We start from the raw sequence: 19,314 nt of genomic DNA on the forward strand, positions 1-19,314 counted from the left end.
TAAGCCACACACACAATGATATACTTATTTAGCCTTACAAGGTACCACCAACTCTTAAGTAATGGCATATTATATGTCTATATGTATTCCCCATTAAGTGTAAGGAGTGCTATTTCTCTAAGTCACATCATCTCAATTATTTGTAGCTTTTGAATCATTTGTCAAGGGTGCAAATTGCATCCCTTCTCCTGAAAACTTTATAAAAATCATATAACTCAATTATTTATAACCTTTGGATAATTGAAAAAGTATATACTTCCCCCGTTTCATATTATAAGACTTTCTAGCATTACCCACATTATATATATATATATAGTAGCTCTATTATACACCCCTCCCTTAAAATAACTATTCTACACCCCCCCTCTATCCTACCCTATCCGGCCCACCTCCCCTTCTCCCCTCCCGTGCGCTTCTCCCTCTCCCCTCTGCGCCCGCGCGCCCCGCCTCCTTCCACTCCTCTCGATCTCCCTCCCCCGTCCCGGCGCCCCCACCCCTCCTCTCGATCTTCTCTTTTTTTTTCTCTTTTTTTTCTTTTTCTTCGGTTTTTCTCTCCATCCCTTCTCTTTATTTTTTCCCATTCTTCTCTTTTTCTAGAAAAAATAAAAATAATTTGGTAAATTAAAGACTAGAACCCATGACCTCATGGCTTATAACAAACTCTCTTAACCAATTTACCTTATGACACTTTGTAATTTGAGATCATTGTTTGTTTTTTTATATCTGTTCAAATTTTGTGAATACAAACTCATTATATTACTGTAGGAATCATACCTTGTTATTATAATTCGGTAGTAACATTATCATAAAAGTGCAGTAACATGATACGTTACTGCGAGATTTATAGTTGGTTACTGCGAAATTTATAGGTCTTTACTGAAATTTTGCAGTAACTACATGACAAAACTTACAGTAACAGAGAACATGCATAGTAACAGTGGCACTATAGTAGTAATGTTTTTTAGAGATAAAATATTTTAAATCTCAATCTTTAGAGAGTAGTAACGTACACGTCATGTTTTATTTTTCTAACCCATTTGCATCATGGCGTTCGTGAAAAAAAGTTCTTAACAAAACTAGAACCATCATAACTATTTTTTAACGTCATTACTGAGGAAAGCAGTCATGTTACTACACATTGGCCGTCGTGTTACTACGCTGTTCCAGTGAGACGAGAACTAAAAAGAGGTAAATCTCAATCTTTAGAGAGCAATATCTCTCACATCATATCTTGTTTTTCTAATCCGTTTACACCATGATGTTCATAAAAAAACGGTTAACGAAACTAGATCCATTATGACTACTTTTTGACGTTGTTACTGCAAGAAAGTTGTCTTGTTACTGCATGATGACCATCCTGTTACTGCACAATTCCTACAAGACGAGAACAGCAAAGTGGTGGGCGGGGGAGGGAGTGGTGGGCGGGTTTGACCGGCGGGAGGACGCTTTGACCAAGGTGGGAGGGGGGTTTTGGGCCCTAGGGAGGGTGGGGGAGGTGGGTTTGACCCATGGGAGGAGGGGTGTAGAATAGATTCAAAATATATATATATATATATATATATATATATATATATATATATATATATATATATATATATATATATATATATATATGTAAATTAACTGGTGCTACATGGAGTATGGGCTCCAAGATTCAAATTGCGTATATACCCAATTTGAATGTTTAAATGTTTTTTTTAAATGTTTAGATATGAATATTAACTTCTTTACTAACAAGTTCAAACAAGTTTGAACTGAGTTTGAACTTTTTTTTTTAGATTTTGGTTCTAGATATATAACATCTAAACATATAATTCGTTATGTATGTAATAATGAATTGTGAAATGAAGTTGAGTTTGAGTTGTTTTGTTGTTAGGTATTTGTATGAATTAAATTCATATACCTAGATATCTACTTACAATTTGTAAATTTTTAAAAATTTGAGAGAATTTGTGTTTTTTATACCTTAGAGCCCGGACACCATAAAGTCCCCTATGGATATCATATATATATATATATATATATATATATATATATATATATATATATAACACGATCATGCTACGTAGCGCGACACACAGACGTAGCACGCTAGGAAACTACGTAGCGCCTCTCACAGGAGCGATCTCCTCCTGTTTTTCCGTTTCTCCTTCCTCCCTTTCTGTTTCTGGGTTTTTCGTATTTTTCCTCCCACCAAGAGTGTTTTCCGTTTTTTTCCTGCACAACTGCCACCCGGTCTCCACGTGCCCTCCTCAAGCCCCTTTTCTCACTCCATCAGTTCACACGGTGAGTAAAAATATTCTTGAGAGAAATCAGGTTCCCATAATCAGTAAAAAAATTCCTTAACAAAATCAAACCCTCTTTCTATGGGCAATAAAATTTTTACTCCTAGAGTCTCCATAATCAGTAAAAAAATTCCTTAGCGAAATCAAACACTCTTTAGACCGACAGTAAAATTTTAACTCCCCAAATCCCAATAATCAGTAAAACCCTCTTTGGACGGGCAGTAAAATTTTTACTCCCCACAAGTTCAGATACTCATCAAGATCACACTCTTTCGACCGATATTAAAATTTTTACTCCCAAATCCCCATAATAACTAGTAAAAGAAGCGAAATCAAACCCTCTTTAGACTGGCAGTAAAATTTTTACTCCCACAAGTTCGGGGCTGGATAATACTCATCAAGACCAAGGTTAGTGAAATTTTTACTCCAGCATATTTCTTACATCATTGGCGTTCATAGTAATATTTTTATCACATATATTTTGGTAATTCTTTTACTCAATCTGTTCGTATGGAGAAGAGAAAGAGAATTTTTTTCAGGCATTAACATATGAGAACCATTATCATTTTTACGGGACATATTAACACATACAATCAAAATTAGGGAGTATTACATTCAATCATGCATATGAAATTATCAATCACACAAAATCTTCTGTGCGTAAAAAACTACAGAAACAACAGGAGGAAAAAATAACATCTCCATCCAAGGGAGGAGAGGAGACACAGCAGAGATGTTGATGGCATGAGGTGCTGACGTGCTGCAGCAGTTGGCGGCGACTACTCGAGACAGATAGACTAGCAGCTCCAATCCCATCCCAGCCACCAGCAGCTGTTGGCATCGAAGCAGGAGCAAGGCGACAGGGCTCCAGTTTAGCCCCGCACAAAGCATGGTCGGGGTTGGACTCGGGTTCATCTGCCAGCCAGACTACGCCGCTGTGGCCTAGAGCACCGCCGCGCGACGTCCACCATCTCCCCGTCACCTACTCCTTCGCCGTTCCTGTCGGGATAGGACAAGGCGCTGGATCCCACACCGGGGAGGAGTTTGGCCTGCAAATCCGGCGCAGCCAAAGCTCACCAGCACCTTCATCGGCCTCCTCACCATCCTCATCGACAGCGGCCTAGTCCGCCTGTAAGCTGGTCACCGGGGCTGACGTCCATTGGCGCAACATTTTCCTCCTCTTCTGGCTTGAACGCAGCCTACGCACGGTGAGCAAGAAGAAGGCGACCTAACACCAAGGTCCTCCCTGACGATTGATCCAGTGCCCTGCTTCAGGACCACCACCACAGATCAAGGAGCGCGTCCTCCTGATCCGCCCTCCTCCACGCTGCAGACGGCTGCTCATCGTTTGAAGAGCTGTTGGAGTAGTTCGTCGTCTCCTCACCCGCCGCCCGTCGACCGGTGGCCTAAGCCACACAGAGGGCGAGCACCGCCCGTCACCCTCTAGCACGGACAGAACCACTGGGCAACCTCGTCGGTGCGCGTGCTGGTCACCGACCGCCGTCACCGAATTGCTGCCATGGCCAGCCACGCGCTCAGATCCGAAATACCCGGAGAGAGTAAGAAAAAATAGGATCGGATATGTGATTGGTTACAAGGTGAGAAAACAACATACATATATATGCTGAAAATTGGGTAACATTAAGTTAAAAGTTTACTCGGATTATAAGCGTGGGGGAGGAGGCGCAGGGGTAAGTTAAATTTTAACTACATACTGTGGACTGGGAGGAGGGAGGTTGCACCAGGGTGGTGGCGCTGTGTCGCTCCACCTAGTTAGGCAGCGCCCATAGCGCTATAATATATATATATATATATATATATATATATATATATATATATATATATATATAAACATATATATATATATGTATGTATGTTAATGAATCTAAACATATATGTGCGCCTAGATTTATGAACATCTATATGAATATGGACAATGCTAGAAAGTCTTATAACCTGAAACGAAGGTAGTAGTAAGTAAGAAAGAAAATCTTACAACTTGTGTATACTATTTTATCACACAATTTTCTCGCGGCAACACGCGGGATATCCATCTTGATCCTTTAGTTTACTAGTGGTCAAAGATTTTTTAGCCACATAAATTATGTCATGTCATATGTTTGTTATAAAAGTTTAATACACTCTCTGTCATGGTCATGGATATCACATACCTAATAGTAGTTGACTAAACTTGGCAGGGCCCACCACATACGATATCTTATACGAAAACAAATCCCGTATATATAAGGAGTTCCGGATAAGAAAGGATAAATAGAGTTCTATATAGAAACGATAAGGACTACTCGGATTGTATCCATATTTATCTCCCTAGTTTTACTTGGACAAGGAGGCATCTATGGGTATAAATACAAGCCCTCTAAGGAGGAGAGGAGATACATCATAAAGCCACAAGACACACCCACCATAGGCGCACAATACACAAGCCAATATACGCCAAGACAAGTCGTCGCATATCAACATCAGAGATAAGCCTAGACATATCCCATCCGGTGCCTACGGAAGCCGACAAGAGGGATCAAGTGCCATCTCTGATCTCGACGTGTTCGTACTTCAGGAGGAAGACTACCCTGTCGTCGACTACGAGATGGTTATCTAGCCGCCAAATCGACGACAACTAGATAGGTTATCCCAAATACTGTATTTGTGTGATCCAGATGAATAAAGAGCAACACCGGCTTCGGCTAACAGGATGTAGGGCTATTACTTGTCAGATAAGGGGCCCGAACATGTATAAAAATCCTTGTCTCTATCTCTTTTACCTCAATCTCGCACATACCCTAGTACCAACGATCTCCATACCATCAAATAACGTAGTCGCGGTACCAACCGTTGACAGCGGTGCGCCAGGTAGGGGAATTTTTGGTGCTTCAAGGTTTCAACGACATGGGTTCAAGAGATGGATTCTCCAATGACAAATTACTCGACGACTTCGGCTGTAGGGAAATCTAACCCGACCGGAGTATGTCCCCCGACGAGATCGGGACCATCGCCAAATATTCGATCCGTCGAGATCGACCAATATTTAAGATTTCGTCACAGCGGAAAACCAACAGTATCGACGACATGAGAGATTGATCCAATATGTGTCGGTCTTATTCCTAACAGGGTGTCCTCGGACACGTTGGCCCGATTCGTACCGAGATCAAACGTCGCGCTGCTAGCTGGTGCAAGGCATTGGCCCGCTGAGTCCAAGCTGGACATGACATCCACTATCATCGACCGAGTACGCCGACGGACATGAGGATACAAACCAAGAGCATGCATGCATGCGTGGACCAGCCAACATGCATCCACACAGTGCATGTGAAAATTGCTTCGTTAAGACATGTCTATACTACTCGGACACGTGCACACAAGGTAATTAGTGAGATTGATTTTTTTTAAAAATTAATCTACTAAATTCGTAGATATATCCAGCATATATCTACAAAGATACGCAATATTTTATATACAATTTACCGTACCTATTTTTCAGATATATATACAATATTATCAGATCAATAATTTATTATGTTTACCTAGACCGTGTTTTTTATACAATATTTATTGTGCGAGTGTTTCCAATATTAAGCCAACCACGGTTTAATACTGGGGCTCGCCCTACTTTTTTCAAGTATAAATCATGCTTGTTTACGGTTTACATAATGCCCGATATTTAATTTGCTTGTTATATCCTGATAATACTATAACTCTAGAAGATTCATGCAGTTTTTTGAGTAAATACTCGATATTGTCTACTATATTGTCTTCTAGAAAATATTTTTCAGGAACAATTGAGCACTCGAGTACGATGTGGTCGAGTACACCGCATTATCGAGAACGTTCTCGAAAAATGCTGAGTTGTCGCACCCAACCTACCAACAAAGACCGACGACTTATCTCATATATAGCGTTGGCTACGGCTAGACTATTTGAGAAAATATTGTTAACAGATAATTCCCCCGCGAACGTTGTCGGCTTGATCATCCGACATGATTGCGAACAGACATCCGGATATGCTATAAGTTGGGTATGTGAGTCATGCTGGCCACATGAGATGCACATGTAATAACCAACTCTAGCGCCCCTATAGGTGATTAAGAGATGCCTAATCCTAGTTATCGACCAGACAGTTGTAGCGACATCTCATCGCCTATCAATTTAAATTCACTTGTGGACCGTTGAACTCCATCTATCGTTGTCCAAGACTCCATGCCTCTACGGTCTTACACCAGGATCGACCAAGTGAGTACGGCAAATATTGATAAAGGGGGGTCGTGGATAACAAGAGAAGTTTCATCTTCAGGTGATCGAGATACGCCTACACCTGGTCCTCGACCAGTACATCGTAGTGATCTCTCACCACCTAAAAATTCATCTTCAGGTGATCGAGATACGCCTACACCTGGTCCTCGACCAGTAGATCTTAGCGATCTTCAGGTGACCAGTAGATTGTTGACCAGTTGGTTACAACAATCTCTCGACATCTAACGCGACAATCAACATTGCCGTGATAGCGACAACCAAGACCGACTAGATCGCCGTTGTCACCAGGACGACAACGTCCAGGACTAATGACATCGGAACGACAACGGACAAGGTTAACGACATCACGACATCACACGACGACGACAAAACTTGAGATCCCCATACTTCTAGAGGGCTCGAGGATGAGGTAGTAGGTCCAGGAACGGAACCTCCGACTACGGTAATTCCTCATTGCCTTCGTCGTCATCAGGAGGCAGTTCTCGCAGGTCACGAGAATGTCATCCATCTATTACTCTGGATTCCCTTCAAGTGGTCGAGGTACTACTACAACTGGTTCTCTACTAGCAACGTAGCGATCCTCGTACCATGACTTCTAATGGTCGAGGTGCGACTATGACTGGTCTTCCACCAGTAGCGTAGTGGTCCTCGTACCATGTCTTCCAAAGGTCGAGTTACGATTACAACTGGTCCTCAATTAGCAGTGTAGCGGTCCTCGCACCTCAATTTCAAACGGTTGAGAGACTCCTACTCCTGGTTCTCGAACCAGTAGGTCATAGCGATCTCTCATACCTCCACTTCAAGTGGTCGAGTTATGACTACAACTGGTCTTCGACCAACGGTGTAGCGATTCTCCCACTACTTTTGTGATTTGTTGAGTACAACTATACACCTGGCCTTTGCCCAGTGTGGTGGTCGTCTCATCATCTACATCAACTTCTGTAAGTGTTTATATGTGCAATATTTGTCCGATGATCCTCTTTTCTTATATCTCCTCGTCTTCGAAGTCGGTCCTATCGTCCCTTTACACTATTCTGACAAGCCTCCGAGAAACCTAAGGGAATTTTGGCTAGGGACGCCCAGAGTAGATAAGGTCTTGTTGGATTATGAGAGCCGAACGACCATGTCAAACCTGGTCATGTAAGAGTGCTCAATGGACGCGTATTAACAAGGCCGTGTAATCGGAAATTGATTTTTCCAACTTCACAGCTGGGGGCTAGGATTTGTCAGCTTCAGCATGGTTTGTTATAAGATTTAAGTTGTCTCTGTGGAAAATGGCTTTTTCATAAAAACAACTAGGGGCTAGGAATGGTACCAAACTCCGATTGCTAAGGGTGACTCTAGCGAGAGTACTCTTTTATCGTCACATGCAGATTCAATTTATTTTCGATTTTTCTATACATATTATATCATGTTACCCTTGAGTGTTCGCTCGAGGGCTATTTCTATTTAATATTCTATTTTGAGTATTGATTTTAGGAAAGTTCTATTCAATATTGTCGAAGACTCCGTGTCTCTACGGTTCTACACCGGGATTGACTAAGCGAGTATGGCAAATGTTCTGAGTATTGATTTCAGGAAAATTAGACATCAAAATAATCAAGTCAGATTTCAAGGCTCTATCGTAGATTCTATGCCTACTCGATTACTCGAGAACGGTTGATTGGGCTCGACAAGGAATATGGAATGAAGCGATGGTCTACCCACCGAGATGGAATTTCTTGACTTCAATCCAAATTCTCGATTACAGCAAGACAAGAAACTTAGTCGCATGCTCTGTATCTTCTCGGTCGACATCGGAGATTAACCTAGACAAACCTAATATAGTGCCTACAAAGGCCGATAAGAGGAATCTAGCTAGCCTTATTTCTGATCACACCGAGAACGGTCAAGCGATCACGACAATAGTTGTTCCAAAGTCTTCGATTGAGAACCTTAACTCGTTCATTTGCAATGAAGTCGGGGGTTACTGTCATGGTTATGGATACCACATACCTAATAATAGTTGACTAAACTCGGCAGGGTCCACCACATACCATGTCTTATACGGAAACAAACCTCGTATATAGAAGGAGTTCCGGATAAGGAAGTATAAATAGAGTTCTATATGGAAACGACAAGGACTACTCGGATTGTATCCATATTTATCTCCCTAGTTTTACTTGGATAATGGGGCATCTATGGGTATAAATACAAGACCCCTAGGAGGAGAGGGGATACACCACAAAGCCACAAGACACACCTACCATAGACGCACAATACATAAGCCAATATACGCCAAGACAAGTCGCCGGATATCAACATCAGAGATAAGCCTAGACATACCACATCCCGTGCCTACGGAAGCCGGCAAGAGGGATCAAGTGCCATCTCTGAGCTCGATGAGTTCGTATTTCAGAAGGAAGACTACCCTGTCGTCGACTACGAGATGGTTATCTAGCTGCCAAATCGACGACAATTAGATAGGTTATCCCAAATATTGTATTTGTGTGATCCAGATGAATAAAGAGCAACACCGACTTCGGCCAACAGGATGTAGGGCTATTACCTGTCAGATAAGGAGCTCGAACCTGTATAAAAATCCTTGTCTCCATCTCTTTTACCTCAATCTCGCACATACCCTGGTACCAACGATCCCCAAACCATCAAATACTGTAGTCGCGGTATCAACTGTCGATACTCTCCATAAAAATATATAGTAGCAATATAGTATCAGATAAAATATGTCATAGTACTACTAATTTATATGGACCTCATCTAAATTGATAGTGTTAAGATGTGCCTTATTCAGGACGAAGGAAGTCAAGTAAAACAACGATCAAACAAACCCTTAAAAACGCACGCAACAGACTAACAGGGAAGAAGCACCTTGACTCGATAAAATAATATAAATAAATTAAATAGTTATTTTGTTTAGAGATGACTGGATTCGAGGCATACGTGATCAACAACACAACACCGTCTTTGAAAGCAGAAAAGAAGCTGGTACTTGTTTCTTCCCCCAAGGTCGCTTGAGCTTATCGGGATGCCCGAATCGGACACTCCTACTGGAACTCCTTTTCTTTTTTCTTTTTAATAACGCTCGAAGATGAGTTGGATTATTCTCCTCTCCGTTCAAAAGGCCGTAGTTTCGTTCGAATTAGCTGTTTGGCTCAGCTTATTAGCGCCATGCGAATCAGCAGAGTACTAATAAATTATTACGTACTATTATAAGTCTGAAAACATTTATTTTTTCAAGGGAAAAGCCTGAATTACCCTGAATTATTAGGTGACTAAGAATTACCCTAAACTTGAAAACTAAATATCTTTCACTCTCAACTAGTAATATCAGATAAAAACCCCTCTGAGCACTGTTTTGGATAGTTTTAACTTGAAATTGCACACGTAACGCCAACGTGGCAATCCAGTTAGTAAAAAAAATATAAGAGAAATCCATGGACACACTTGTCATCTCTCCCTCAAGCCATCCTCTCATGTGCTCTCTCTCTCTCTGCAATAGCTGCAATGGAGGTGGCATTGTCCACGGCCTTGGTTCGTCGTCGCCTCGACGGCACCAGGGGCGCAGCGGAGGTCGAGCTAGCTCTGGGATGGCCTCAGGTGCGGTTGGTCTCGGCGACGGCAACCAGCTCACAAAGCGGCGGATCTATTGTTCCTAGCCCCGGGACGAATCTGCCGTTCCCAGCCTCAGGTGCGGCAGGTCTCGGCGGTGGTAGATCTGGTGCCCTCGGCCCTAGGAGGGGTGGATCCGCTGCCCCAACTTTGGGTGCGACAGTTCTCAATAGCGGCGACGACGACGTTGAGTGGCATGGAACCGGCAAGGTGGCGAAGTCGGATGCCTACTCCTAGCTTTCCGCCTCTATCGCCATCGTCACCACCTTGTCAAGTTGCTTTCTCCCTCCGACTCTTGGTTTGCAAGTGGCCGACGATGACCGAGATGCGACGGAAAGTATGGAGACGACGACCTCCGCCGGAGTGCGCATGTGATGGCTAAGAGAGCTACTGCCCGCAACATCCTCTTCACGCGTCACAACTGTCGTCGGAGTGTGCCTCCGTCTCCCACCATGTGCCGGAGTGCGCCGGCGGAGGCCGAGGAGAAGTTATGCGGTCGTAGAGGAGGCGCATGCCGGCGGAGGCTGAGGAGGACCCGCCTCCCCCGCTAGTCGCCCCCAGCTGCCTTCGCCGCTCTAGCTCATCCGCCCTGCTGTTGTGTAGTGTCGTCCCCTGCCGATGGACAGACTAGGAGGGAAGGGTGAAGAGAGAGGGGGTGAGAGGGAGAGAATATGACATGAGGGTCCCACCATTTTTATAAAAAAAAAGTGCTGACTAGATTACCACATATAGAGCTAAAACCAACTACCACATATAGAGCTAAAACCACTCCGTATTGAGTTAAAAGGGTTCTGCATCTAGTATTAATACTTGACGGTGAAAATTGTCTAGTTTTCGTGTTTAGAAGGTAATTCGTACTTACCCAATAGTTCAGGGGTAATTCAGACTTTTCCTTTTTTAAAAAATGAACTTCTATATACATATATTTTTAAAAATACATTTAAAAATACATTGTTTAGCAGTATGAGAAATATGCTTATGATAAACGAGAAAATAGGTGAGAAAATAATCTGTTTAGAATTCAGCCTCAGAGAAAAAAAATCATTTGGTCAGGAGATCTTATTTCATGATTGATAAATGTTTTTAATGAAATAAACACCTGTATATATGAATATTCGTGGATATAAAGTTGATGCTTTAGATTTGTCCTACCTTATGTTCTTATGTTTTCTTGTTGCTATGTCATGTGTATCTTTTAAACGAAGTTTTCAACTTTCTTGTGTTCTTAATTTCTATAGAAATTTAATGAGTATGACACTTTATTCTTGTGTTTTTTGTTTTTACAATCTTGTGCTTCAAAGGAGCTGTATACGAGATTAGGTGTAGAAAAAAAATGATGCAACACTATAAATTGTACTACGTAGCAACTACTAATATGGCATTTCTACACAAACATGCCAGCAAACTCACGATAAAAGCATGTGCCTACTCTTCACCAGATTCCGCCATTAAATTTAGCGTAAATATTATACGAACCCACTTACATGACGCGCGAGTGTGCAAGCAATAGTTCAAAAGGAAAAAGAAAACTTCAAAAGTTTTAAAACATACTGTAGGAGTATTAATCATTCTAAAAGCATTTCAAATCAAACAACAAACAAAATATTTTTCATCCTTATCAAGAGAACGCAAGGACAAATAAATTAGATTCCTCTCATATTGCCAAATTGTCCAAAATCTGGACCATGCATGATGCGACCACCACCCCATCAGCCCATCTGATAGCGAGCGACAAGCAGGACAGATCCGCGCGGAAAATCCCAAACTCGCCCGCCCGCATGGGATCCAACCCCCAACCTGTGATCTCCTCTACTCTCTTCTACTCCGTTCTATAAAAAATTCAATCTACATAAAAACTTATTAGGATTTATTATTGTACGAAGTATTCCATCATGTTATTAACCTTTTATGGGTCTAATAGAAACCAATCTAGATAAAGACTCATTTAAACAATTACATTTATTGTGTTAGAAAGTATTTTATCATATTATTGATTTTCTATAGATGGAGGAAGTACTCCCATCCAGGGTTTCCCAAACCGTCGAGGCCAGGGTTACCGTGTAAAATTTATCAAAAATTCAAATTATTTTTTAAATTTATTTAAATTTCAGGAGGTTATTATGGTATTTATATTACCGTACTCTATGATAAACCCGATAACTATGGTAACCGCGCGGCAGTAAAGGAAACCTGCTCCCATCTACTCCACGGCCTCACTCACTGCTCTGCTCTCTCTCCCCGCGGTTAAACTTAAAGCTACTATCGCTAGCGCTTTGCCTTGGCTACCGTGCCTCTTGACAAAAACCAAAGCCCAACTACTCCCCAGTCCCCACTGCTGCAATGTCTGCTCGTGTTCTGCGGCTGTTACGGTAGTTTAAGAGCAAGTTTAATATTATAGCCTATTACTGGCTTCAATTTATCTATAGCTAATCTAATAGCTAATTGATATAATAGTTGTTTACTATACTATTAATATATGGTCCCACCTATTATACACACTGTGTTTTGAAATCCGTGCTGCAGCTGGCTACAGATCTCTAGCCCATTTCTCTTCTCTCTCATCTTTTATCTAATTAAAATATATTTATAGCTGACTAATAGTCTGCTATTATACCTGCTCTAATAACTTTGTTTTACTGCTAATTATAATCACCAGTAGAGAGAGGGGGGAGGAAACTGTGATCTCTGGTCTCCATCTTTTAGCAATAGTACGCATAATTTATAAGTAAATATTTTATATGTATGTTATGATTTAAATATCAATATTGAAAATTAAATTTATATAAATTCCTTTTTAAAATTCAAAATTTGACAGCAGCTGATTCTAAACGAAGCAAATCATTGGGGCCTCTGAACAGAGTGACAATAGTGTGCAACTGTTGACGTACTAGTAGAAGGAGAGTAGTACCACTACCGTGGTAGCAGCTGCTTAACTTTGCCCACCGGCCACCGTTCAGGGGCCATTAATGGCGTGCAGGGCCGCTGCTGCTGCTGCTTGCTCTTGCTCTTGCTGCTGGGTGGAGTGAGCGAGAGATCCCATGTGGCATTGGAGCGCTGTCTCCTGCTGCTGCACAGTCTACTCTCACCTGCTCCGCCTCTCCCCTCGTTAATTCTTGGCGGCTGTGTGGCGAGGAAGAAGAAGCGGTGATGGCATGCTGATGGGCTGCGGGTTCTTGGATGCATTTGGGTGGATATGCGGACATGGTGGTGAGTTCGCTGCCTCTCGCGCTTCTCTGAGCCTGTATTGATTTTAGAAATTTCTTGTATTTCGTTCTAACTCTAGATGGCATTGATGCTCTGCTTGCTTGGTTCTTGTTATCTTCTTGTACTCTGTGTATGTGTGTGTGTGAGAGAGATATTTGAACTGAAGATTCTGCAGTTTCAGATTTTCTTTGGCCTGTTTCTCTCTCTCCCCCGAGCGGTAGCCATTCTCTCTTTCTTGTTCTTCTGCCAATTTCCAGCTGTTTCCAGTAGCTGGAAACTTCGAATTGCTTAAAGTTCAGTTGTTTGCTTGCTATGACTTCGTTTCCCCTTCAAGTTTCACTGCATTTCCTTTCCAGTTTTTCCTTCAAAGCTCGGATTTGTTTCTTGCCTCTTCAGCATTCTTTTTTCCGGCCTCGATTTTGTATAAAGCCGTTTGTTTGTGTCAAAATGTTCACCAATATGCCTTTCTCATGAGCCTCATCTGTTCGGTTTACTGTACATATGCTCTTAATGGTCTGTCAATAGTCTGTCCAGAATGTCATTTTCTATGTCGGGACCGTACAGATTTTTAAGGCTGCAGCTTCCATATTTTTTAATTTGAACAAATGACAACTACTGCCTTGTTTTTTCTGTTCAATCTGGAGTAAAACTTGTTCGCGATGTTCTTGCATCCGGTCTCCAAATTGTTTTTTTTTTTTTGGTTTTTGGAAATAAGTATGATTCAGTCCCGTGGCATTCACATCTTGCTTCTCCTTAGTTTCTTCATTGATTTGGGCTGTAAATTTAATCTTTTTCCTTTGCAGGAAGCTGTAATTTGAGAGCGATGGGAGCATCTTCTTAGGGATCCTCTTCCACTGGCTAGCCTACAGCTGTTTTTCTCCTTCATTGGTACTCCAATCTTGGCTGGAATTTTGAATCTTTTGTCCGGGAAGTGATAAAATTTAGAAAGACAACACAACCATTGGCACTTCTTACAGTTGTGAGCGCTAAGCTGAGCCTCCAATGGCGTGGCATTTTACTGCGGCTTTCATGATCGCAACCTGTTTGATGTTATTCCCAAGAAGCGAGCAGTCCTCGCAGGGTGAGGTGCTGCAGCAGCTAAGGAAGCAGCTGGAGTACCCAAGGCAGCTGGATGTATGGAATAACCCAAACAGTGACCCCTGCTACACCCAGCCTACTTCGGTGGTCACCGTGGCATGCGAGGGGAACGCCATTACAGAGCTTAAGATTATCGGTGACAGGATCACCAAGCCACCAAAGTTCAGTGGCTATCCTGTCTCCAATATCACCCTCTCTGAAGCCTTTGTTCTCGATTCGTTTGTTACTACATTGGCAAGGTTACCTGCCTTGCACGTTGTTATCCTAGTATCCTTGGGGCTATGGGGTCCTCTTCCTGACAAGATTCACCGGCTGTCATCTCTTCAAGTGCTTGATTTGAGCTCCAATTTCCTTTATGGATCGATTCCTCCGAAGCTGTCAGCCATGCCAAAGTTGCACACCTTGACATTGGATGGGAACTTCTTCAATGGTACCATGCCGGACTGGTTCAACTTGTACTCGAACCTCACGGTTCTTCGCTTGCAGCGTAACCGGTTGAAGGGGCCCATACCAGCATCAATTGGTAAAGCTACCATGCTTAGTGAGCTTGCTCTTGCTGGCAACAGCATCGCTGGCGAGGTTCCACAATTAGGCAGCTTGAATAAGCTTGAGATGCTGGACTTGAGGGACAATGAGTTGGATGGGGAGCTCCCAGAGCTGCCTACAGCATTGGTAACAATCCTACTCAGCAAAAACTCACTCAAGGGCGAAATCCCTGAGCAGTTTGGTCAGTTGAACCGACTTCAGCACCTCGATCTCTCATTCAACTTTCTCGTGGGGAAGCCTCCTGAAAAGCTCTTCGCTCTTCCAAGCATCAGCTATCTCAACCTAGCTGCGAATATGCTCAGTGGATCATTTTCTACTAGTTTAACATGCAGCAGTACCCTTGGCTTTGTGGATTTGTCTACAAACCAACTCACAGGTGACCTGCCTGTCTGTCTTAATGTTAATGTCAATAACAGGGTAGTTAAGTTTGATGGTAATTGCTTCAGTGACGACCCTGAACACCAGCATGAAACTAAGTATTGTCAACAACCTCACAAGGGGAGAGGATCAAACAAGGATGTTGGACTTGTGGTCACTGTTGTTGGGGTGGTGTTTATTGTGCTTGTGCTTTCTCTTATATTAATGGCTTCAAACAGAAGAAGCTGTCAGAGAGTTTTAGCAGAACAACAGTTACTTCAAAAGCAAATGCAAGATAATTCGACATCAGGAATGTCAACTGAACTGCTAGTAAATGCAAGTAAGTCTTCTTCTGAAGAAATTTTGCTAGTAAATGCCTAGTTTCTTATGATATATGGAATGATGTGCTAGATGTGGATCATGTGTGCATCACTGCATCCCATGTTTTGAGATCCATCCAGCCGATTGTTTGTCATAGTCACAGATAGATACATCATACATGTAGACTATCCTAATGGTAGATGATGGTATTGGAATGAACTCCAAAATTTATTTCCCTGAATAATAAACAAGAGATAATTGTATTTCCTCCTATTGAAATTCTCCTCTCCCTCACTTCATTGCAGGGTACATATCTCAAGCTGTAAAATTAGGGACACAAATAATGCCCATGTATCGAGCATTTTCTTTGGAAGAGCTCAAGGAAGCAACAAAAAGCTTTGAGAGGTCGGCATTTTTAGGCGAGGGGTCAATTGGAAAGGTCTGTTGCCATCTTCAACATCTGTCTGATACTCCGATTTAGTTAGGAATTTACCGTATACATGAGATAATAATTGTACTGCTTTTAACCTGTTAACAGTATTATAATTACTCCATTTTATTAGCTCTGCAAGCTAGATAGTTTCTGACAATTTTTCCTCATACTATTTTAATGTGGCATTTTCCTTACTCCTTTCCTTTGTTTTCAGCTGTACAAGGGAAAACTAGAGAATGGAACCCTGATTGCCATAAGATGTTTGGCATTGCACCAACGATACTCAATAAGGAATCTAAAACTTCGATTAGATCTACTGGCGAAGCTTCGTCACCCAAATTTGGTTTGCCTCTTGGGGCACTGTATTGATGGCGAAGTTGATGAATCAAGTGTGAAAAGGGTTTTCCTTGTCTATGAATATGTACCTAGTGGAACGTTTCCTTCATATCTTTCTGGTAAGGAACTAAAAATAAAATGAGGAATTAAAGTCGTACGAAGTGATAGCAATCGAATTTGTAACTTGTGGTTCGTGAATGCCTTTGCTGTGGTAGGCTCTAGTCCAGAGAAGACTCTGAACTGGTGTGAGAGGCTCCAAGTGCTGATGAACATTGCTAAGGCTGTGCATTTCTTACATACTGGAATAATTCCTGGTTCCTTATATAACCGGTTAAAGCCTTCTAGTATTTTACTTGATGAACACCTTGTGGCAAAACTGAGTGACTATGGGCTATCCATAATTACGGAGGAGATATACAAACATGAGGTTGGTTTGCCATATCATAGAATGATCCTACTCCTCTTCCCCTGTATTTAAAGGAGTCTCAATTATAGACCATTCTTTATTTTAATGCCCTTATTCCTATTGGTTTACACTTTACAGGCAGCAGGAGAAGGGCAGAGATGTGTAGAAGACAATGGTGGAGAATTGTAAGTACCTGCAGAACTTGTAGCAAAGTATTTCTTACACAAAGTTGCATACAACTAATAAATGATCAGACATGCTGAAAGTCTAATATAATTTATGTTTTTAGGGAAAATTTGGAGGATGATGTGCTTTCTTTTGGAGGTATTTTACTTGAAGTACTTATGGGGCCAAAACGTCATAGGAAAGATCTCTCTGTGCTAAGTGAGCTGGTATGTTCCATTTTGTCTTTTGCGTAAAGATAATTAATCAAATATCCAGATGATAGTTATAATAATGATACTTCGATCAATATCACGGTGATACATAGCTCGAGCGCTGTCTGGACTGGGCTAATTTCATGTTGTATTAAGCTATCTATCAACTCAATACAGATATTTTGTTGGTTGGGTATGACCGTATAACTTTCGTCCTCATTGTGCTCTGCAATCCATGATATCATAAGCTGAATTATGACACCACACACTAATAAGTTCTGAGTATGAAATGTATGTTTCAAGCACTTCTGCTTCCCTGCATTAGCCCAACAAAGAGCATTACATGCACAAATATTAGGAGCAATGTTGCTTGCAGAGTAAGAACTACAAATTTTAATATCCGGATTAATTTGGCATGATAAAACTTCAACTGATAGGATCCTTAGCTCTCTAAAACCCTACATGACTCATATGCTCTGATCATACCAGAACAATCAAAATTTTACCTGTATCTGCAGGTTCTGTCAATATCAAAACAGGAAGAGCGCGAGCAAGTTCTTGATCCGGTTGTGCTGAGCACCTCTTCGCAAGATTCTTTGTCGATGGTGATTTCCATTACTGTCAAATGTTTATCAGTTGAATCTTCAGCCAGGCCTTCGATCGAAGAGGTTCTCTGGAATCTGCAGTACGCTGCACAAGTCCAGGCAATATCTGATGGGGACCAGAGATCAGAAGTTTCCTCGCAGACCTGTTAGGCTAACTGAACATAAAACACCTTGGAGGTTATTGTCCATATCTGGGAAAAGACGGCGCCGCACGTGCAAGCTAATTTGATCTTGGTGTGCAGAAGAGAATGACCAAACTGACTGATCTCTTCCTGGGAGTAATCCTGCATTTGCTGCTACTTCAACAGCATTTCTGACACATCAACAAGTTAATTAACATGTCAAATGCTGTATGCTAAACACAGATATGGTCACGTTACGTCCTGTAAAGAGTTTTTTTTTTCTCGATTCTAGCTTCCCATTGCTGTGAAAGCATCCCTATGAGCAGTTCTTGATTTCCAAACTTCCAATCGTTGTATTAGGGCATTCTCATATAATTAAGTAGTAGGACGAGTGATGTGATAGCAAAATTGATGAGTTGATAGAGAAGGGTATCCCATGTTAGTGTAGTAATGAGAAGATGTAATTCATTTGCCACATGACTCGTGCTAGTGCAGACCAAAGTGAATATGCTCCAAAACTAAATTTGGGTAATAAAATATGGCCTAAATTCTAATTTACTTTAGGATTCAATGATGCAATAATATTAATTCCATTTGTTATAAAACTGGTCCGAAATCACTATCGAAAACCAAACACGAAAGAAACGTCATAGGTAATTCAAACACGATGATCGCATTGAAGTACGATATTTGTTAACGAGATTTAACCGAAGCCTACATCCCTGGAGTGCTTCTTCCCATCCAGCATTTACAGCGTATTAGAGTTATAACAACTATCGATCGAACGCCGTTGGCAGCCGCTCCCTCTCACTATGCGAACTCTAACAAACTCCTCCTTAGCGAATATGCCACGCCAACATGAATTTGTTATTTGCTCGAACCTCCGTGTGCCAGAACTTGAGTTGGTTCTTCCACCGCTCATGCTGAGTTGGCCCGACAAGCCTTCACCAGGATCACCACAACAAGAGACTCCCGCTATCCCTGTAACTTCTTCCTCTTGATTGCACCTGCAACAGTGTTCCACCCTCTCTTATATCACCACAATCGTCTTGCTAAGTGAAATTGAATTTCTTTCTACCTGTTACATCATAGACTCCTCAAAAATCATGTTCAACTACATCTACTGTTTTAAATTTGACTTGTTCTAATCCATGGCCAGATAACACGCATTGTTACCAAATAGAAAAATCAAACTCACTAGACATGAAGAGAACCTTTTCTTCTTTGATGTCTTACGAACCGAGCTAATTAACAAATCCAATATCCACGCTTCTACATAGAAAGTCTCATGTAATATGTTGCCAGAAGTTGTTTCTATTGAAATCTGGAGTCACTGACTCCAAATCAAC

General features: G+C 41.7%; 1 protein-coding gene across 1 annotated transcript; it reads left to right on the plus strand.

Moving 5' to 3' along the window:
* The first annotated feature begins 13,122 nt into the window (after nucleotides 1-13,122).
* LOC4350351 (probable inactive leucine-rich repeat receptor-like protein kinase At3g03770) lies at nucleotides 13,123-18,523 on the plus strand. Its single transcript, XM_015760201.3, has 8 exons — nucleotides 13,123-13,367; nucleotides 14,168-15,705; nucleotides 15,992-16,125; nucleotides 16,334-16,574; nucleotides 16,671-16,882; nucleotides 17,000-17,046; nucleotides 17,151-17,253; nucleotides 17,757-18,523. Exons 2-8 carry the CDS (start codon nucleotides 14,367-14,369, stop codon nucleotides 17,991-17,993), a joined length of 2,313 nt encoding a protein of 770 aa, XP_015615687.1. The 5' UTR covers nucleotides 13,123-13,367; nucleotides 14,168-14,366; the 3' UTR covers nucleotides 17,994-18,523.
* The last annotated feature ends 791 nt before the right edge of the window (nucleotides 18,524-19,314 follow it).

The sequence above is a fragment of the Oryza sativa genome, chromosome 11 (genome assembly GCF_034140825.1).
Source record: "Oryza sativa Japonica Group chromosome 11, ASM3414082v1".
NCBI classification, from domain to species: Eukaryota; Viridiplantae; Streptophyta; class Magnoliopsida; order Poales; family Poaceae; genus Oryza; species Oryza sativa.